At 41.4% G+C, this 23,180-nt stretch overlaps 1 protein-coding gene across 1 annotated transcript in view; it reads left to right on the top strand.

Annotated features, from left to right (window-relative positions):
- Positions 1–23,180, top strand: part of pigg (phosphatidylinositol glycan anchor biosynthesis class G) — a 345,004-nt gene that overhangs the window by 305,170 nt on the left and 16,654 nt on the right. The window contains exon 12 of the mRNA XM_034181167.1: positions 12,902–13,065. Within this exon, the coding sequence (XP_034037058.1) occupies positions 12,902–13,065 (164 nt within the window). The remainder of the gene's footprint in view (positions 1–12,901; positions 13,066–23,180) is intronic.

The following is a 23,180-nucleotide window of genomic DNA, read 5'->3' as shown; positions in this document are numbered from 1 at the left end:
CACTCGGGAGCTCTTTTCCGGATGCCCCCTGGACGCCTCGCTGGAGAGGTGTTCCGGGCACGTCCCATTGGGAGGAGGAAGACCCAGGACACGCTGGAGGGACTACATCTCTCGCCTGGCTTGGGAACGCCTTGGGGTTCCCCCGGAGGAGCTGAGGGAGGTGTGTGTGGATCGGGAGGTCTGGGCGGCTTTGCTTGAGCTGCTGCCCCTGCAACCCGACCTAAGATAAGCGGAAGAAAATGAATGGATGGATGGGATGGAAGATTCATCTCTCAAAAAAGATGCCTGGTCACAAAAGAACGTCAGACCAGTTGGACATAAGGATAATTAGGCCTGATCAGAAATATGATTGACTGGGATGAACGCAGATGGAGAGAACTTTCCCCCTGGCATCAACACAGACAAACATACTAAGGGTCAGAAACTGCTTACACTGCAGGAAGTCATCTAGTGAATATAAATACTAAGTTACCTACCGCACCGATAAAACTGAAAAGAAGGTAACATTAAGATGACTTTCTAACAAATGTAATATCTAATAAATTAGCTTCAAAGAAGTAATCATTTTTTAAACACACAAGTTCTTGTTTTTGTCTATGTTGTTATCAGATATCGTAAAACAAGACAAATTTTTATTTCTCTGTCTGAACACATCTGCCACCGGTTGTAATCAGGTCCCCTGTTTGGTTAATTTATAGTTCAAAGTGAATTTCTGCACCAGTACTGTTTGTTGATAAATGTGTTTGTGTTGATCACGCTTTGTGGTGGCAAAAGCACTAAATGTGACTGCTTCCATTTTTCCACTCATTTCGTAATTCACAGTGTGGATCTCACCCTGTAAAGGTTCCTTGACACTTGCACGTGTCCAGTGGCACAAAGCACAGCATCCAGTTGAACACAGCAAGTCACACTGGCACGATAAATTGTGCGGCAGTGTGGGGGTTAAACGCATGCAAGTGTCAAGTTGCCTTTAGTTAGAACCGCCCGCAGCCTGTCACAATGAACTGAATTTTTGTGACGGGAAATGCTGCCGCCAGACTTTTGACACGTAGCAGAAGGTTTGAACGTATCACACCCACTTTGGCATCTTTACACTGGCTCCCTGTCTCTGTGAGAGCAGATTTTAAGGTTTGTTATTGACTTATACAGTTGGTCATGGACTGGCGCATCTTATCTGGCTGATCTGGTGTTACCTTACGTGCCGGCCCAGGCTTTGCGGTCGCAGGATGCGGGACTTCTCTGTGTTCCCAGGGTGAAGAAGTAGTCAGGAGGTCAAAGAGCTTTTTCTTATCGTGGACCCACCCTGTGGAACAGTCTTCCTACGACCGTGAGGCAGTCGGAGTCTGTGGACATTTTTAAGTCAAGTCACTATGTATATATGCAAAAGCAGCATTTTTAGATTTACAAGTGTTTATTTCTCTCTAACTTTTACATAATAAAAGAAAATATGCCAAAAATATATTCATTTTATACACAAATATGGCTGTCTGGGACCATATTCTGTCATCTTGGATTATTTTGTTTCTAACAAGCAACCAACATATATCATGCTAACAGCACGCCACCTAGACTTCTCTGTTTAGGCCCTGCCTAGCCGGTGGCATATCGCCCACTCTGACTGAAAAAGAATGGCAGCTCGTTGCTGTTCCTCTATCGCTTGTATCTAATGTGACCGCAGGGTGACCCTTTCAAAGAATAACGACAGTTTCTTCAACAACGCCTACTTGATCAGTGCCAAAAGAGCATCTGCATCTCAGAGCCAAAATCATGTCCCATGTCAGAGGAAATACAGGGAGCAGAAACTGTAAACAAGTTTGTTTTTTCCTTGACTGATTGTAAGAAACATCTCATTCTCCCACGCTGACTCAGACAGTAGTTGTTGAAGAAAAGCATCACATGGATAAAGAGAAGGAAGCCATATTACTGCTGTTCCAGCGCAAAGTTTGTATTCAAATGATATTTTTTATATATGTTCAAATTATATTACCCTGAGATTGTACTGCTGAGAAGAAGTAAGTCTTGTATCAGTCCTGAGGCCCGTTGCTGTCGGTGATTATTCTGGGTTCTGTAGCTTAACTGAATGAGAGTCTGACTCCCCCAGGAGGGGAGACCAGTCTGACTCAGGTTACTGCCCCAGCCATGTCCCGTACCCATTTACAGCTAGCTGGACTGAGACCATGCAGATTACCTGTTAAGTGTCTTGTCCAAGGACTCTTAGCATTACCAGGAATCGAATCCAAGTCCACATATTGGTATCCAAACTCCTTATCCACTGAGCCACCTGAAACTGAAAATGTTTCCTGTGGATGTGTCAGTTTTAGGAGCAGTTAATCTTAATCATAAACAGAAATGATTTGTAGATTCCTGTGAACTATATTTGGATGTCTTATCAAAGCATAATGTCCACATCATTAATAATTTAATAACCTTCATCTTCTTTGGGTCATAAAATTACTCTGATGGATTCAGAAGTGAAACATGGATGAAACTAGAGTCTGTTTGTGTATCGCTAATAATACTGTCAGCAAAGCTGAAAGCATAATGGATGTGTAAATCAGTGATATGTCATTTAAATCTGCTGCTCTCACACAAACTAAGCAGAGTTTCACCTGTTCAGTGATCTTAGGTTGTCATATAATCAATCCAGCATTTCCTGTCGGTCATGTTATGACTGTGGGGTCTTGGGCATTTAGAGGTTTTGCTATTAACATTGGCCAGTCACTGTTGTTTTCAAAGTGCCTTTGCGTTTTTAAAACCTCTTTGCTTTTGGCAGCCAACCATCTAAATGCACAGGAGCATGACTGTGGGAAATGTTCCAGGTAACCTGCGTTCCAGATATTGCTGGTGTCACAGCAGCTTAAATTTCTTTGCATGATAAATTAACTGTTGCACAGAAGAAGTTTGGACTGTTTGCATTCGATGTGATGGAGGAGACGTGGACTGTGTCATAGATTTTCTGTTCATTTTCTCCCTGTCACAAAATCAGCTTGTCAATAAAGCAGTAGGGAGATGTTTATTATTCAAGAATGAGCTAGTTTGTGCATCTGCTGCATTCACAAGTGGAGATCATTCATATAATGGTATGGATTGTAATGACAACTTAGCCACAGACTGTAAAATATATCAGCTGTCACACTGTTTTCTGAGCTCAGGGGTTGTAATTCAGTTCTTTTCAGTGGCACTAAAAGTTTCCAGCTAAGAGTCACTTAGTCACAAAACTGCTGACAGTAGAATTTACTGAAAAAATAGAGAGAAGTTAAAGTTAAGAGAAAAAGCACCGGGGATCTGGTTGCTGTGGATGAGTAATGAGCTAAGAGGGGCGTGTCTTGTCCAGACAGATGGATGAGTGTCATAAAAGGTATTTAGTTGAACGATATAAATTTATAAATTCTGACGCGTGCTTGATAAAGTCACAAACTGACAAGGAAAATAGAAAAGAATAAATAAAACTGGAGAAAGTATACAGGCTAACCTTGGTTTTAGTGATTGTTGAATCATATTTTTCGGGGTCTGACCAGTTTAGTCTATGAGCCAGTCATCAATTTTGACTTAAGTCTGTATCACGTAAGGTGACGAAATGACACTTCTTAATTTAGCACGTCGTGTGCACTGAGCCGTCATTTCCGTCTGTCAGTGAGTGGCTGGCCGGTGATCAGCTGAGAGGCGTTGTGGCGTGTGCACTCAGACATGGCTGGCCGGTCCCTATGTGATCTTGTCTGTACATAATTATCAGCATGTCTTGCAAGTGTGTCTCCCCCCCCCACATGCCACATCTGTTGGTGAGGGGGGCGACATACTCACACGCCACATCTGTTGGGGGGCAACACTCGCACACCACGTGTGTTAGGGGAGCACACTTGCATGACATATTTGTTGCTTGGTAACTGCACACTCGTGGGGCACTTACACATTTGCACAGCACAGCTCGAATGTGGTCGCCTGCCCTCTACTCTTGTGCTGGCTGCGCAAATAGCTCCACCTTTACTAAGTGCCCCACAAGTGGTGTTGGATGTTTGTGGGTGGCACCTGGACTCCGGACTACACCTGCTGAGAGGGTGTCGAATGGGCACTCGCAGGGCACTCGCTGTCTTTCAACCGCTGGTGTGCGCGAGTGGTTGTGGTGACAGCTGTACGAGTCATTTGAGGCAGCTCCGATTTTTCACAAGTTGGGTGCGATTCCTCCTTCGTGCACCAGTTAGCTTCAGTCGTGTTATGTGTGAAGGGGCCCTAATGAATGTCAGAGTCAACCTGATGATGATGATGATGCCTCAAAGACACTAAATACATGTTTAAAAGATATCACTGGCTTATATCTTGCATGTATTTTGATCTAAAATGTCTTTATTTCTTCATCTTGCTTCAGCTGAGTAAGCAACAGTACACTCAAAGATGATCACAATAACTGTTGTTTTCTCACATTTTCTGACTAATATAATATGTTCACTGCATCTGCATTTGTTTTTATCTTTTGTATTATGCATTCTAACCATTGGGTATCTCTGCTAGTTAAGTTGAAGCACACTGTGTGTTGCTGTCAGAATGTTGTGGAGTTGTGTTGCTGTAGGGTCTGTGTGCAGTAACTGTATCATTGTTTTGTTTTTGTTTTTTTGTTGTTTTTTTTTGTTTTTTTTTGCATCAATCTGCAGCACTCTCTTTTCTCCGTTAATCCCAGCATGATAAGTAGCATTAATAGCAGCGGCCGTGTCCTTGACTAAGTGTGAATAGGTCATTGTCCTCTACCACTGATTTCTTACAGACCTGGAAGCTGGAGTGACTTTTAGTGCTAAAATGGCTTGTGAATTACACTGAAAAGAAAAAGAAAATGACATGTCAACAGTTCTACAGGTTTATGATGAACTGGTACAACTTGAAAGTTCAGCTACAAATTGCCAGAAGGTACATCTGAGATGTAAGCCTAGATATCAGTTCAGTTGAAAGAAAATCCTTCTCGGCTCCAATCCGCTATTAAGCTGAAGGTGCTGATACAAAATACAAAACTTGCACTGTGCACAATTTCTCCAATCACAGCCACAGGAGCCTGTAACTTCTGCTGGGTTGTCTGGGTGTCTTGGTGGCTTTCGTCACTCTTCTCCTTCTTGCACAGGCACTCAGTTTTGAGAACTGTCTACTCCACAGATTTACCACAGAGTAACAATATTTGTATTTGTAAAGTGACATACTGCTTGTATTTCTTAAAGACTGATGCAAATTAAGTCCAAGACATATTCAGTGACTTCCATCCCCTGACTTATCTGAAGAAGACTGTCAATAAAACAGATTGTGTACAGTAATGTGTGTTATTCTGTTACCTGTGCAACCCATCATCTTGGCTTTTATATTTTTTATTAATTTATATGAAGTTGTAGAGATTTGCTTTGAGTTTGAAGTTAATCAAGATAAGTATAGAAATTTTAATATAAAGAAGTCTGAATTACTTTTTGTATATGAAATGGCATAAACAAAATAAAATGTATGTGAAATCCCACAGGGCTGAATACTTTTTCAAGGCACTGTATCAATCAATCAATCAATTTTTTTTATATATATAGCAAACAGTTGCCCCAAGGCGCTTTATATTGTAAGGCAAGGCCATACAATAATTATGTAAAACCCCAACGGTCAAAACGACCCCCTGTGAGCAAGCACTTGGCTACAGTGGGAAGGAAAAACTCCCTTTTAACAGGAAGAAACCTCCAGCAGAACCAGGCTCAGGGAGGGGCAGTCTTCTGCTGGGACTGGTTGGGGCTGAGGGAGAGAACCAGGAAAAAGACATGCTGTGGAGGGGAGCAGAGATCGATCACTAATGATTAAATGCAGAGTGGTGCATACAGAGCAAAAAGAGAAAGAAACAATGCATCATGGGAACCCCCCAGCAGTCTATGTCTATAGCAGCATAACTAAGGGATGGTTCAGGGTCACCTGATCCAGCCCTAACTATAAGCTTTAGCAAAAAGGAAAGTTTTAAGCCTAATCTTAAAAGTAGAGAGGGTGTCTGTCTCCCTGATCTGAATTTGGAGCTGGTTCCACAGGAGAGGAGCCTGAAAGCTGAAGGCTCTGCCTCCCATTCTACTCTTACAAACCCTAGGAACTACAAGTAAGCCTGCAGTCTGAGAGCGAAGCGCTCTATTGGGGTGATATGGTACTACGAGGTCCCTAAGATAAGATGGGACCTGATTATTCAAAACCTTATAAGTAAGAAGAAGAATTTTAAATTCTATTCTAGAATTAACAGGAAGCCAATGAAGAGAGGCCAATATGGGTGAGATATGCTCTCTCCTTTTAGTCCCCGTCAGTACTCTAGCTGCAGCATTTTGAATTAACTGAAGGCTTTTTAGGGAACTTTTAGGACAACCTGATAATAATGAATTACAATAGTCCAGCCTAGAGGAAATAAATGCATGAATTAGTTTTTCAGCATCACTCTGAGACAAGACCTTTCTGATTTTAGAGATATTGCGTAAATGCAAAAAAGCAGTCCTACATATTTGTTTAATATGCGCTTTGAATGACATATCCTGATCAAAAATGACTCCAAGATTTCTCACAGTATTACTAGAGGTCAGGGTAATGCCATCCAGAGTAAGGATCTGGTTAGACACCATGTTTCTAAGATTTGTGGGGCTAAGTACAATAACTTCAGTTTTATCTGAGTTTAAAAGCAGGAAATTAGAGGTCATCCATGTCTTTATGTCTGTAAGACAATCCTGCAGTTTAGCTAATTGGTGTGTGTCCTCTGGCTTCATGGATAGATAAAGCTGGGTATCATCTGCGTAACAATGAAAATTTAAGCAATACCGTCTAATAATACTGCCTAAGGGAAGCATGTATAAAGTGAATAAAATTGGTCCTAGCACAGAACCTTGTGGAACTCCATAATTAACTTTAGTCTTTGAAGAAGATTCCCCATTTACATGAACAAATTGTAATCTATTAGACAAATATGATTCAAACCACCGCAGCGCAGTGCCTTTAATACCTATGGCATGCTCTAATCTCTGTAATAAAATTTTATGGTCAACAGTATCAAAAGCAGCACTGAGGTCTAACAGAACAAGCACAGAGATGAGTCCACTGTCCGAGGCCATAAGAAGATCATTTGTAACCTTCACTAATGCTGTTTCTGTACTATGATGAATTCTAAAACCTGACTGAAACTCTTCAAATAGACCATTCCTCTGCAGATGATCAGTTAGCTGTTTTACAACTACCCTTTCAAGAATTTTTGAGAGAAAAGGAAGGTTGGAGATTGGCCTATAATTAGCTAAGATAGCTGGGTCAAGTGATGGCTTTTTAAGTAATGGTTTAATTACTGCCACCTTAAAAACCTGTGGTACATAGCCAACTAACAAAGATAGATTGATCATATTTAAGATCGAAGCATTAAATAATGGTAGGGCTTCCTTGAGCAGCCTGGTAGGAATGGGGTCTAATAAACATGTTGATGGTTTGGATGAAGTAACTAATGAAAATAACTCAGACAGAACAATCGGAGAGAAAGAGTCTAACCAAATACCGGCATCACTGAAAGCAGCCAAAGATAACGATACGTCTTTGGGATGGTTATGAGTAATTGTTTCTCTAATAGTTAAAATTTTGTTAGCAAAGAAAGTCATGAAGTCATTACTAGTTAAAGTTAATGGAATACTCAGCTCAATAGAGCTCTGACTCTTTGTCAGCCTGGCTACAGTGCTGAAAAGAAACCTGGGGTTGTTCTTATTTTCTTCAATTAGTGATGAGTAGAAAGATGTCCTAGCTTTACGGAGGGCTTTTTTATAGAGCAACAGACTCTTTTTCCAGGCTAAGTGAAGATCTTCTAAATTAGTGAGACGCCATTTCCTCTCCATCTTACGGGTTATCTGCTTTAAGCTACGAATTTGTGAGTTATACCACGGAGTCAGGCACTTCTGATTTAAAGCTCTCTTTTTCAGAGGAGCTACAGCATCCAAAGTTGTCTTCAATGAGGATGTAAAACTATTGACGAGATACTCTATCTCACTTACAGAGTTTAGGTAGCTACTCTGCGCTGTGTTGGTATATGGCATTAGAGAACATAAAGAAGGAATCATATCCTTAAACCTAGTTACAGCGCTTTCTGAAAGACTTCTAGTGTAATGAAACGTATTCCCCACTGCTGGGTAGTCCATCAGAGTAAATGTAAATGTTATTAAGAAATGATCAGACAGAAGGGAGTTTTCAGGGAATACTGTTAAGTCTTCTATTTCCATACCATAAGTCAGAACAAGATCTAAGATATGATTAAAGTGGTGGGTGGACTCATTTACTTTTTGAGCAATGCCAATAGAGTCTAATAATAGATTAAATGCAGTGTTGAGGCTGTCATTCTCAGCATCTGTGTGGATGTTAAAATCGCCCACTATAATTATCTTATCTGAGCTAAGCACTAAGTCAGACAAAAGGTCTGAAAATTCACAGAGAAACTCACAGTAACGACCAGGTGGACGATAGATAATAACAAATAAAACTGGTTTTTGGGACTTCCAATTTGGATGGACAAGACTAAGAGTCAAGCTTTCAAATGAATTAAAGCTCTGTCTGGGTTTTTGATTAATTAATAAACTGGAATGGAAGATTGCTGCTAATCCTCCGCCCCGGCCCGTGCTACGAGCATTCTGACAGTTAGTGTGACTCGGGGGTGTTGACTCATTTAAACTAACACATTCATCCTGCTGTAACCAGGTTTCTGTAAGGCTTAATAAATCAATATGTTGATCAATTATTATATCATTTACTAACAGGGACTTAGAAGAGAGAGACCTAATGTTTAATAGACCACATTTAACTGTTTTAGTCTGTGGTGCAGTTGAAGGTGCTATATTATTTTTTCTTTTTGAATTTTTATTCTTAAATAGATTTTTGCTGGTTATTGGTGGTCTGGGAGCAGGCACCGTCTCTACGGGGATGGGGTAATGAGGGGATGGCAGGGGGAGAGAAGCTGCAGAGAGGTGTGTAAGACTACAACTCTGCTTCCTGGTCCCAACCCTGGATAGTCACGGTTTGGAGGATTTAAGAAAATTGGCCAGATTTCTAGAAATGAGAGCTGCTCCATCCAAAGTGGGATGGATGCCGTCTCTCCTAACAAGACCAGGTTTTCCCCAGAAGCTTTGCCAATTATCTATGAAGCCCACCTCATTTTTTGGACACCACTCAGACAGCCAGCAATTCAAGGAGAACATGCGGCTAAACATGTCACTCCCGGTCCGATTGGGGAGGGGCCCAGAGAAAACTACAGAGTCCGACATTGTTTTTGCAAAGTTACACACCGATTTAATGTTAATTTTAGTGACCTCCGATTGGCGTAACCGGGTGTCATTACTGCCGACGTGAATTACAATCTTACCAAATTTACGCTTAGCCTTAGCCAGCAGTTTAAAATTTCCTTCAATGTCGCCTGCTCTGGCCCCCGGAAGACAATTGACTATGGTTGCTGGTGTCACTAACTTCACATTTCTCAAAACAGAGTCGCCAATAACCAGAGTTTGATCCTCGGCGGGTGTGTCGTCGAGTGGGGAAAAACGGTTAGAGATGTGAACGGGTTGGCGGTGTACACGGGGCTTCTGTTTAGGGCTACGCTTCCTCCTCACAGTCACCCAGTCGGCCTGCTTTCCCGGCTGCTCGGGATCTGCCAGGGGGTAACTAACGGCGGCTAAGCTACCTTGGTCCGCACCGACTACAGGGGCCTGGCTAGCTGTAGAATTTTCCACGGTGCGGAGCCGAGTCTCCAATTCGCCCAGCCTGGCCTCCAAAGCTACGAATAAGCTACACTTATTACAAGTACCGTTACTGCTAAAGGAGGCCGAGGAATAACTAAACATTTCACACCCAGAGCAGAAAAGTACGGGAGAGACAGGAGAAGCCGCCATGCTAAATCGGCTAAGAGCTAGTAGCTACGCTAAGCTAGCGGATTCCTAAAAACACGCAAAGTGAATAATGTGTAAATAATTTAGAGGTGATTCAGCAGAAGGAGTGCTTTAGTTAAGGCACGTAAAGATTACACTGGGAAACAAATCGTAATCTAGATAACTAGATCAATCTAACTACGCAGATTAAACAGCTAACAGATACAGAAAAACACCGCTGTGCTCCGGAACAGGAAGTGATACAATACCGCAGTGAGAGCCAACCACCAGTAGAGGCAAGCAAGTGCCTCTACTGTATGATAATCAGGATTAGAAAATGAGCAAATTGGAAACAATAAGCATTGAAGGGGTTGGTCTTATGTTTAAATGTGATGGGCTCAAGACCACTAAGGTGCAGAAACCTTAATTCCTGTATTGTTCCTAGTGTGCAGTTCAGTGCTTTACATGATAGCATGCTGACATCAGTGTGCGTGCGTGCGTGTGTGTGTGTGTGTGTGTGTGTGAGAGAGAGAGAATGTGAGGCATCATTGCAAAGTGCTTTGTATAAAAGTACTATATGAATGCAGAATTGTTATTATAGAAGGTTATTATAGGAGTAGATGAAATTGTTTCCAAATTGTACTTGACTTTTAGGGTGATACAGTCCATTACAGTAGGTCCAAAGCTGCCTTGATTCCAACACTGTAGATTGACACTGGACCGACTGAGTCATTTGAGTCGTTTTTGCTTTGATCATGCTGATAAGTGGCCCTCAAGTAGTGTAATTATATAATAGTAGTGTAAATTTGAGTCCACTGCAGCAAACACTTCCATGCAACTGTGGGTTTATTTTGTTTCGTTGAAGGTTGACATTGATGGTACATGATGCTGCTTTCTGCATTTTAAAAACACTGCAGAACTTGAGTGAATAAATAAGTGACAATATGGCCAGATGTAGCTTTCAGTCTGCTCAGTGTCTGTTTGAAATGCACACAGATGTTTATGGTCTCTTCAGCGATCAGCGAACGGTGTGCGGAAGGGAAATAAATTTTACACTTTTACTTTATGGCTTGCTGCTTATAGACCATCATTGCATGATGACCAACCTTTGTCTTGTGCATTTTCCCAAAGACATTAACTAACCACAGCTGTAAGAGGGGACTTTTTGATTAAATGTGAAAACAGAGGCTGAGTTCAGCAGTTCAGTTTGATCAACAGGACTGAAGGCTGCGTCACTGAGGTGTGGACAGGACATGTTTTCAGTAATGTGCTTCCTAAAAATCAAATGAGCACAGCTAAAGGCTGGACACAGAGAACATCATATGTGCCTGTTTCTACTTGCTTTGTTTAACTTGAGACATTTCTGAATGCAGTCCTTCAGTTGTTAAAAGTACCACAAAGGAACTGGTTTTGATTTTGCTTCTGAATGGTGCTAACTTGCAGTGTTCAGCAGGATCCACACCACTAATCCTATACTGGTTGTACCTGCGGTGGACACTGACCTCTGATAACTTTGGAAGATAAGATACATTATAATATAGATCGTATCTGTTTGTCTGTTTTCACAAGCTGAAGGATGGAGAATCCTGGTATGTGCTACCAAAAATATTTGGGTTTTTGAGCAACTTACTTAGATAAACCTGCTGAAACTGTCTGTTACTACTGGAACTGCCATAAGGCTGCTGTCACTGTAATATGGCATACCACCAGGGGCACTGAAAAGGAGAATAAGGAAAAGGATTCTCCGGGCCCATGATTGACAGGGGCTCAGAGAGACCCCTAATACAATTGTAATACTGGCAAAATAGTATGGGGGTGGTCCAGTCAGGTTTGTTTTTATGGGGCCCAAAATCCCTGGTGGCACCCCTGCGTGCCACACACACCTCAGGATAGGAGGCCAAGTGCTCATACTGGTTATTTGTGAGTTGTTTTTTTTTTCTCAATTGCGAGAGAGAGAGAGAGAGAGAATTTATGTTCTTCAATATGGAAGTAATTCTGTGCCATGAGAATTTTAATTTTTAAAGTTGAATGTTTTTAGCATCAAAATCAGTTTGAAGTTGAATTTCTAAGGTTGAATTTGTTGAGCATCAAAATATTCAGCCTAAAAAAAAAATCAACTTCAAATTTCTTTCCATTTATGGAAATAAATCTGTGACGTTGGATGATTGAGACAGGGATCGATTGCTTCTCACTGCTTTTCTATTTTTTGTGGTTGAATTTTTTTTAGATTGATTTTTTTTTAGGTTGATTATTTTATTTATTTATTTATTGGGAGGGGGGGTTAAAGTTTTTGAGGCTGAATAGTTTGATGCTAAAAACATTAAACCTTAAAAATTCAAATTCAAACTCTGATGGCACAGATTTAGTTCCATGTCTTACTGTCATGTGCTGATTGAGGTTGGAATAAAATGTGGCACTAAACCATTTTTTATACACTATATATTAAACCCTTAAAATGTTCACATTCATATTACTTAATTTACTTTTTAGTTGCTTCAGAATTACTTGGCTTCCTTATGTTAATATACATTATTTAAGGTTCATAGAACAAAATACACTTTTTCTTACCACAGCAAATACTAAAGTCCCACATGGGAATGTCTGAGTAATAAAGAAAGTAATAAACTGACTAAAGGTTGTACAAAATGTAATATTAGTTTGCTTTTATTGCAGGAATCTTGGCGTACATACAAAACATAAAAATAATACTTTCTTGCATAAAGATTTAGTTGCTGTTGCAGTGTTAATTGTGATTGTTAAATCATATGTTCATGTACACATACAGAGAAGCCTGAGTGACTATAAGGGCTCCTTCCTCCACACAGAACACTGTGTGCAGTTCTGGCCTGAGGATGGAAAAGCTGGTTGCTGGGAAGTTGTTACGATGATAACGTGGAGAACCAATTCAGAAGACAAATGAAATGTTTGCAAAGCTTCACACACAGGCCTTTATGTAATCACTTTTGTCTGTATACGGAGACAAAACCCTTATTACGTCTATGACCTTGACACTGATGAAATAAGACTTCTTCATGTTCTTGTAGGGAAATTCCAACAATATTGGTACCGTGGACATCTCAGTTGGCTTCGTTGGACTGGAAAGTTATGTAGAAGCACCTGCCGTCTTCCTAACAGCCCTCAGCACGTATGCAGGCCCCCTGCTGTGGGCGTGCCACCTCGTCTGTTACCTCAGTTCAGAAAGAGACAGGTTAGTCACACATTTTAAGTCACTTTATATCAGTGCATTCCAAACTGGAAGGCAAAAGCTGCTGGGGAACAAATGTGAAATGCAACAGAAATAGAATGGATCTTGTTCATTTTTAACTTTTAGCTATTTAGTCTCCTTTAAGGGGTGGGATAGTGTGGGCTTCAAGCATTTCTGTAAGGATGTTGTACCATTTGGAGGCCATGACTGGGCCATGTACCAGAGCACTGGTAAGTAATCCAGGATACTTGTGCACAGGTGAAGATCTTCATCCACAAATGGACTTCCATCAAGTTATAATTACTCTCTGTCAAGGTCATCTCATGAAATATATAAGAATAAGATGAACTTTATTATCTCAAAGGAAATTATTTTGCCAGGGTACTGAACAGTAAACAGTGAACTTTTTTTATTCAATGGGTACAACAAATTATGTGAAATGACTGCAAGACATTTCCACAAGATGTTCACCAGTATTGCACATAACTGAATAACTCTGTTCATTATCTGTTCATCCTGCAAAAGGGGGAGGAATTATACAGTCTGATTGCCACAGGTAGGAAAGACCTCCTGTGGCATTCTGTGGTCTCAGTCTGTGGGTGACGGTGCTCTGACAGGACATCAGTGGCATGCAGGGGGTGGGAGGTGTTGCCCGGATGCTGTGTAGTTTCCTCGACATCCTCCTTTCTGACACCTCTACCACAGACTCCAGCTCAACCCCCAGGACAGAGCCAGCTCTCCTGATGACCTTGTTGAGTCTGTTTGTGTCATCTGCCTTCAGCCTGCTGCCCAGCACACTACAGCGTAGAAAATGACACTGGAGACCACCGAGTGATAAAACGTCTGCAACATATCTTATCAGACATTGAAAGATCTGAGCCTCCTGAGGACGTACAGTCAGCTCTGACCTTTCTTATACACAACATCTCATCTGTGTTTACAGTCCAGTTTGTGGTCTATGTGGACACCCAGGTACTTGTAGTAGTCTACAATACCCACCTCAGTTCCATTGATGGTAACTTGGTTCAGAAGAGTCTTCCATCATCTGAAGTCCACCACCACCTCCTTCATCTCAGATACATTGAGCTGCAGGTGGTTGAGTCCGCACCATTCCACAGACCTGTCCACCATGCTGCTGTACTCATCCTCCTGGTCCCTGCCGATGCAGCCCACAATGGCAGAGTAATCTGAAAACTTCTGCAGGTGGCAGGACTGTGACCAAAACCTGAAGTCTGAGGTGTAGCGTGTGAATAGGAAGAGAGACAGGTCCGTCCCCTGAATTGCCCCGTGCTGCTTCTGATGGTGGCGGATGTAATGTCCCAACACTTGGTCAACTTGAATATACAGTACCAATCACACGTTTGACCTGTACATTATATAGTTTCCATTCGCAAATTAATAGTGCATTTCTTTTGTCCAGGGGCAACAGCCCTGCATCTGATAAAAATGTGAGTGGGACTCAACACTTTTCTAATCTCTGATCAGAAAAGCGTTGAGTAAGTTAAGGTGAATGTGCCAGATTTTCCTGTTTATCTGTCTGAAAATCACTTTTCAACAACCAAAGGTAAGTCTTGATATTAACAGGAGAACCCAAGCTTCTGTACCAAGTCAAAACCAAGGAGGATGCAGTTTTTACACAACTGTCATTAAATTCCAATCATGAAGGAAAAGCACCATCGCTACAGCAGAAATGGACTTGCAGCCCAGGACAATGTATGATGCATTAACCGAGTCTGACTCTTATGAAGCATTGCTTCGTATCACTTCACTTATGGTGGAGTCAGAGAGAGCAATCCACGATGTAACGTTATTATTGGTGAATAAAAACAATCGCCAGCCAAAGAGAAAATGATAAATGGACTGCATTTATATATGCATTTATCTCTTGCTTGCCTCTACTGGTGGTTGGCTCTCACTGCGGTATTGTATCATTTCCTGTTCCGGAGCACAGCGGTGTTTTGCTGTATCTGTTAGCTGTTTAATCTGCGCAGTTAGATTGATCTAGTTATCTAGATTACGATTTGTTTCCCAGTGTAATCTTTACGTGCCTTAACTAAAGCACTCCTTCTGCTGAATCACCTCTAAATTATTTACACATTATTCACTTTGCGTGTTTTTAGGAATCCGCTAGCTTAGCGTAGCTACTAGCTCTTAGCCGGTTTAGCATGGCGGCTTCTCCTGTCTCTCCCGCACCTTTCTGCTCTGGGTGTGAAATGTTTAGTTATTCCTCGGCCTCCTTTAGCAGTAATGGTACTTGTAATAAGTGTAGCTTATTCGTAGCTTTGGAGGCCAGGCTGGGCGAATTGGAGACTCGGCTCCGCACCGTGGAAAATTCTACAGCTAGCCAGGCCCCTGTAGTCGGTGCGGACCAAGGTAGCTTAGCCGCCGTTAGTTACCCCCTGGCAGATCCCGAGCAGCCGGGAAAGCAGGCCGACTGGGTGACTGTGAGGAGGAAGCGTAGCCCTAAACAGAAGCCCCGTGTACACCGCCAACCCGTTCACATCTCTAACCGTTTTTCCCCACTCGACGACACACCCGCCGAGGATCAAACTCTGGTTATTGGCGACTCTGTTTTGAGAAATGTGAAGTTAGTGACACCAGCAACCATAGTCAATTGTCTTCCGGGGGCCAGAGCAGGCGACATTGAAGGAAATTTTAAACTGCTGGCTAAGGCTAAGCGTAAATTTGGTAAGATTGTAATTCACGTCGGCAGTAATGACACCCGGTTACGCCAATCGGAGGTCACTAAAATTAACATTAAATCGGTGTGTAACTTTGCAAAAACAATGTCGGACTCTGTAGTTTTCTCTGGGCCCCTCCCCAATCGGACCGGGAGTGACATGTTTAGCCGCATGTTCTTCTTGAATTGCTGGCTGTCTGAGTGGTGTCCAAAAAATGAGGTGGGCTTCATAGATAATTGGCAAAGCTTCTGGGGAAAACCTGGTCTTGTTAGGAGAGACGGCATCCATCCCACTTTGGATGGAGCAGCTCTCATTTCTAGAAATCTGGCCAATTTTCTTAAATCCTCCAAACCGTGACTATCCAGGGTTGGGACCAGGAAGCAGAGTTGTAGTCTTACACACCTCTCTGCAGCTTCTCTCCCCCTGCCATCCCCTCATTACCCCATCCCCATAGAGACGGTGCCTGCTCCCAGACTACCAATAACCAGCAAAAATCTATTTAAGCATAAAAATTCAAAAAGAAAAAATAATATAGCACCTTCAACTGCACCACAGACTAAAACAGTTAAATGTGGTCTGTTAAACATTAGGTCTCTCTCTTCTAAGTCCCTGTTAGTAAATGATATAATAATTGATCAACATATTGATTTATTCTGCCTTACAGAAACCTGGTTACAGCAGGATGAATATGTTAGTTTAAATGAGTCAACACCCCCGAGTCACACTAACTGTCAGAATGCTCGTAGCACGGGCCGGGGCGGAGGATTAGCAGCAATCTTCCATTCCAGCTGATTAATTAATCAAAAACCCAGACAGAGCTTTAATTAATTTGAAAGCTTGTCTCTTAGTCTTGTCCATCCAAATTGGAAGTCCCAAAAACCAGTTTTATTTGTTATTATCTATCGTCCACCTGGTCGTTACTGTGAATTTCTCTGTGAATTTTCAGACCTTTTGTCTGACTTACTGCTTAGCTCAGATAAGATAATTATAGTGGGCGATTTTAACATCCACACAGATGCTGAGAATGACAGCCTCAACACTGCATTTAATCTATTATTAGACTCTATTGGCTTTGCTCAAAAAGTAAATGAGTCCACCCACCACTTTAATCATATCTTAGATCTTGTTCTGACTTATGGTATGGAAATAGAAGACTTAACAGTATTCCCTGAAAACTCCCTTCTGTCTGATCATTTCTTAATAACATTTACATTTACTCTGATGGACTACCCAGCAGTGGGGAATAAGTTTCATTACACTAGAAGTCTTTTAGAAAGCGCTGTAACTAGGTTTAAGGATATGATTCCTTCTTTATGTTCTCTAATGCCATATACCAACACAGTGCAGAGTAGCTACCTAAACTCTGTAAGGGAGATAGAGTATCTCGTCAATAGTTTTACATCCTCATTGAAGACAACTTTGGATGCTGTAGCTCCTCTGAAAAAGAGAGCTTTAAATCAGAAGTGTCTGACTCCGTGGTATAACTCACAAACTCGTAGCTTAAAGCAGATAACCCATAAGTTGGAAAGGAAATGGCGTCTCACTAATTTAGAAGATCTTCACTTAGCCTGGAAAAAGAGTCTGTTGCTCTATAAAAAAGCCCTCCGTAAAGCTAGGACATCTTTCTACTCATCACTAATTGAAGAAAATAAGAACAACCCCAGGTTTCTTTTCGGCACTGTAGCCAGGCTGACAAAGAGTCAGAGCTCTATTGAGCTGAATATTCCATTAACTTTAACTAGTAATGACTTCATGACTTTCTTTGCTAACAAAATTTTAACTATTAGAGAAAAAATTACTCATAACCATCCCAAAGACGTATCGTTATCTTTGGCTGCTTTCAGTGATGCCGGTATTTGGTTAGACTCTTTCTCTCCGATTGTTCTGTCTGAGTTATTTTCATTAGTTACTTCATCCAAACCATCAACATGTTTATTAGACCCCATTCCTACCAGGCTGCTCAAGGAAGCCCTACCATTATTTAATGCTTCGATCTTAAATATGAGCAATCTATCTTTGTTAGTTGGCTATGTACCACAGGCTTTTAAGGTGGCAGTAATTAAACCATTACTTAAAAAGCCATCACTTGACCCAGCTATCTTAGCTAATTATAGGCCAATCTCCAACCTTCCTTTTCTCTCAAAAATTCTTGAAAGGGTAGTTGTAAAACAGCTAACTGATCATCTGCAGAGGAATGGTCTATTTGAAGAGTTTCAGTCAGGTTTTAGAATTCATCATAGTACAGAAACAGCATTAGTGAAGGTTACAAATGATCTTCTTATGGCCTCGGACAGTGGACTCATCTCTGTGCTTGTTCTGTTAGACCTCAGTGCTGCTTTTGATACTGTTGACCATAAAATTTTATTACAGAGATTAGAGCATGCCATAGGTATTAAAGGCACTGCGCTGCGGTGGTTTGAATCATATTTGTCTAATAGATTACAATTTGTTCATGTAAATGGGGAATCTTCTTCACAGACTAAAGTTAATTATGGAGTTCCACAAGGTTCTGTGCTAGGACCAATTTTATTCACTTTATACATGCTTCCCTTAGGCAGTATTTTTAGAAAGCATTGCTTAAATTTTCATTGTTATGCAGATGATACCCAGCTTTATCTATCCATGAAGCCAGAGGACACACACCAATTAGCTAAACTGCAGGATTGTCTTACAGACATAAAGACATGGATGACCTCTAATTTCCTGCTTTTAAACTCAGATAAAACTGAAGTTATTGTACTTGGCCCCACAAATCTTAGAAACATGGTGTCTAACCAGATCCTTACTCTGGATGGCATTACCCTGACCTCTAGTAATACTGTGAGAAATCTTGGAGTCATTTTTGATCAGGATATGTCATTCAAAGCGCATATTAAACAAATATGTAGGACTGCTTTTTTGCATTTACGCAATATCTCTAAAATCAGAAAGGTGTTGTCTCAGAGTGATGCTGAAAAACTAATTCATGCATTTATTTCCTCTAGGCTGGACTATTGTAATTCATTATTATCAGGTTGTCCTAAAAGTTCCCTAAAAAGCCTTCAGTTAATTCAAAATGCTGCAGCTAGAGTACTGACGGGGACTAGAAGGAGAGAGCATATCTCACCCATATTGGCCTCTCTTCATTGGCTTCCTGTTAATTCTAGAATAGAATTTAAAATTCTTCTTCTTACTTATAAGGTTTTGAATAATCAGGTCCCATCTTATCTTAGGGACCTCGTAGTACCATATAACCCCAATAGAGCGCTTCGCTCTCAGACTGCAGGCTTACTTGTAGTTCCTAGGGTTTTTAAGAGTAGAATGGGAGGCAGAGCCTTCAGCTTTCAGGCTCCTCTCCTGTGGAACCAGCTCCCAATTCAGATCAGGGAGACAGACACCCTCTCTACTTTTAAGATTAGGCTTAAAACTTTCCTTTTTGCTAAAGCTTATAGTTAGGGCTGGATCAGGTGACCCTGAACCATCCCTTAGTTATGCTGCTATAGACGTAGACTGCTGGGGGGTTCCCATGATGCACTGTTTCTTTCTCTTTTTGCTCTGTATGCACCACTCTGCATTTAATCATTAGTGATCGATCTCTGCTCCCCTCCACAGCATGTCTTTTTCCTGGTTCTCTCCCTCAGCCCCAACCAGTCCCAGCAGAAGACTGCCCCTCCCTGAGCCTGGTTCTGCTGGAGGTTTCTTCCTGTTAAAAGGGAGTTTTTCCTTCCCACTGTAGCCAAGTGCTTGCTCACAGGGGGTCGTTTTGACCATTGGGGTTTTACATAATTATTGTATGGCCTTGCCTTACAATATAAAGCGCCTTGGGGCAACTGTTTGTTGTGATTTGGCGCTATATAAAAAAATTGATTGATTGATTGATATAGTGCTTTTCCATCTGCATCAGATGCTCAAAGCAGTGCTTTACAAATAATGCCTCACATTCACCCCGATGTGAGGGTGCTGCCACACAAGGCGCTCACTACACACTGGGAACAATAAGGACTTTGCCCAAGAGGCAACCACTAGACCATCACCTCCCCTTAAACAAGCCACAGAGGTCGGTCTTGTTTAAGTGTGAAGCTGTTAAATGCATCATTACTTGAACTGCCTGCTCTGTTTGGTGATGCCACAGCAGCTTGGGCACGCAGAGGCAGCTTCAACGCCTCATTTTCATGAAGAGACTCATTGAATGCCAGTGCTGTGTGGTCAGGTGACGAAGCAAAAAATGCTGCTGCTGATTCTAGGAGCGATCGAGCAAGACTGTGCAGGGGTGGTGGCCAAGTGGTTAGTGCGCTCGGTTTCAGTGTGGAAGGTTCAAACGGTGTCAGGAGGGCATCTGGTGTAAAACTGGTGCCAATTCAACATGCAGATCCAAACCCCGAGTGACAAAACAAGGGAGCAGCCGAAGAGCCTTACTTTTTTATTCTGGCGGTGAAGCTGAAACAGGAGGAACTGCTAATTAATCAACGAGTGCTGTTATATCACGTGACACATTTGAACCAATGGGTGACAAGAAAACTCCATGCTACCAAAAAGGTTTACAGTACAGAACACATCAACAATTGATTGGTAAAACAACATTTTACACCTCTAAGTATGACCCAAAATGCGTGTAAAAGCATCTAATAATTTGTTGTTGAAAACTTTCCTTCAGGATCCATCCTTTTGAACAACACTAAGCCCCAAACGGCTGACTCACAAGTAAAAAGTTACCAATCATAAATATTTATTATGATATTTAATTATTTGGACTCTTATGGACTGCTGCGATAGGCTGCAGCTAGTGTACTTACATAAAGAGAGTGGCGTCAACTCAGAACGTGCCATTTTGGTTCCAACTGCACTGAACTACTGAATGAACCTTTAATGTTTTCAACGTTTTTTAAAATCATTTAATCACATACAGATACACATCCAGGTACAGATGCTATCAAATATATATAAAAATAGTTAAGCTATCAAATTTACATAACTTTAAAATCTGTGATGATTTGTTTAATTAATTTAAAGCCTGATTTATGCAGCTGCAGCTCTGTAATGGCCCTGTCCCACTGGGGAGAGGAGTAATTGTGCATGAATTGAGTACACAAATTGCGGGCGTTCATTGTCGTCCGCAACAAAAATGGCCAAAAATGCCAAATGTCCCAGTATGAATTATGGATATATTAATAATATATAGCGAATATATGATGAACAATCACATTTATATAATGCATGTAGTGAGGAAAGTGATCCGACACATTGAGATTATCACGACAGTATTACGGGTGTATTATGAATGCATCGCGCACGTGTTGCGCGTGCACGGCATCTGCATTGCGGTCATAAAAGAAGCGCTGTAGGCATTAATATTCACACCAACAATACAGCCTCTTGAGCATTTGCTGGACTTGGACAAGTTGATCACAGAGTTAATGTTCATTTTGTCATGCCAGCGTTAACTGTTCATGAGTTTGGGGAGCGGGAGGGGGAAGCTGCTCGGGGTGTGAGACGGTGTTTTTGTTTTTGTTTTTTTTTTGTTTTGTTTTTTTGAGTGAGTTGTGGCTAAACAGCAACTCTTCCTTTTGCTGGTGTTAAAAGTCCTGGATTGCAGCAGCTACGTCTTTGTGGATTTACACAGCCGGACTGGCACTGACTGGCAGGTATGTCGCTTTCTGCCACATATAGTACTTTGGGTTTACGTGACGTCTTTGTTATGCATTTACAAATTGTCCGCAAAGCAGATGTAATAAAAACGCTTTATTCGTGACCAATCTGTATGCATTCGCTACAACATATTTTAGTTTGTGATGTGGACATGATGGTCACGATATATATCTGTTTTACACACTGTCCCAGTCCGCTGCCAAGCCGCAAATCCCCGTCAGTTGCGGATATCAGCGGTTAACGGCAGATATGCAGCGCATAGAGTGAGTATGTATTGTGTATGAATTGAGTATGTATGGAGTATGTAAGGCGGATGTTATCCGAATCCAGATTTTTGAACAGTTCAAAGATCCTGGCTGCAGACATGCGTGCCTCTGCGGATGATCACGGGCGTGTTCGGATGACGGCTGACTCATACAGGCATGTTACACGGGTATTGCGGATGGTTGGCGAATATGGGCCAATTTTGTGTGCAGTCAAAAAGCTGGGACCGTGGTAAACATACCACTGTCCCAGCTTTTTGGAAATGTGTTGCAGGCATCCATTTCAAAATGAGCAAATATTTGCACAAAAACAATAAAGTCTATCAGTTTGAACATTAAATATCTTGTCTTTGTGGTGTATTCAATTGAATATAGGTTGAAGAGGATTTGAAAATCATTGTATTCTGTTTTTATTTACATTTTACACAACGTCCCACCTTCATTGGAATTGGGGTTGTAATTCAATTGTTGATAAAATTGCTGTTGGTTAAATTATTTGAATTATTGAAACATATGTGTTTTAAAATAAACTGTTTCCTTAAATTGTTTAAATTGATAAGATCAACTTTATTGATCCCACAGTGGGGAAAATCACTTGTTGCAGCAGCAAGAGTCATAAAATAGTAAAGAAAAAATAAATATTTACATTAAAGAAAGGTGATAAAAGTATATTGCAAAGTTTGCTGATGGATACATAAATACTGAAGTAAGCAGATTATGTGAAAAAAGAATATAAGTGAGGATATGTATGTGTAGATATAGTAAAATTATTGCACAGGATAAAATGCACAGATTTGCATCTAAAAAAGCACAAAAGCTGGTGGTAGATGTAGTTAATAGTGCAAAATCAGCATGTGCTTGTAGTGCTAAAAACATTTTAAGGTATTATACAGTCTGACTGCAGTTAGAATAAATGACCTGCGGAGGCGTTCTGTTTTGTGCTCTAGGGGTGCAGCAGTCTATTGCTGGAGAAATTAGATGGGTTTATTGGCTTTTACAGTGCAGGTTTGTGTAGCAAGGACCGATCCAGATAATTTTTATCTAGGTTTTCACAATATGATTAGCTGTCCTTTATTTTGAAAATGGAAAGAAAAGGTTCCTTGGGGACAACCGGCCCTGAATTGGGCCACAAACTGGCCTCTCTCTCCTAGCCTGTGATTGGTTGGCGGCCAAGGTGCTGACGTCAGCCTCACTTTGATGTGGAGCCATCACTGCTCTCCTATTGGTCATTTAGGACTGGGAATTCCAGCGCTGCTCTCCTATTGGTCCTTTAGGAGTGGGAATTCCCGCTCTAAAATGGGGGCCGGTATCTGGCCCAATTCAGGCTAGTTGTCGGCCTATGGGGAACTGGGCTTTTTTTTTTTTCTTCATCTTCTTTTTTTTTTTTTTTTTTTTTAAGAGGCATGCATCACAGAAATGCTTGCAACCCACTTACCTATAGGCCCCCTGACACTTGCACAACTTTGATCAGTGCACTTGCACGCACATCATTGTGACGATCACACCCATTGTGTTCCCAGCAGGACGCCATGCTTTGTTACACTGGATG

This window comes from Thalassophryne amazonica, chromosome 11 (genome assembly GCF_902500255.1).
Source record: "Thalassophryne amazonica chromosome 11, fThaAma1.1, whole genome shotgun sequence".
In the NCBI taxonomy this organism is placed as follows: Eukaryota; Metazoa; Chordata; class Actinopteri; order Batrachoidiformes; family Batrachoididae; genus Thalassophryne; species Thalassophryne amazonica.
This window is presented reverse-complemented; position numbering and strand designations above follow the sequence as displayed.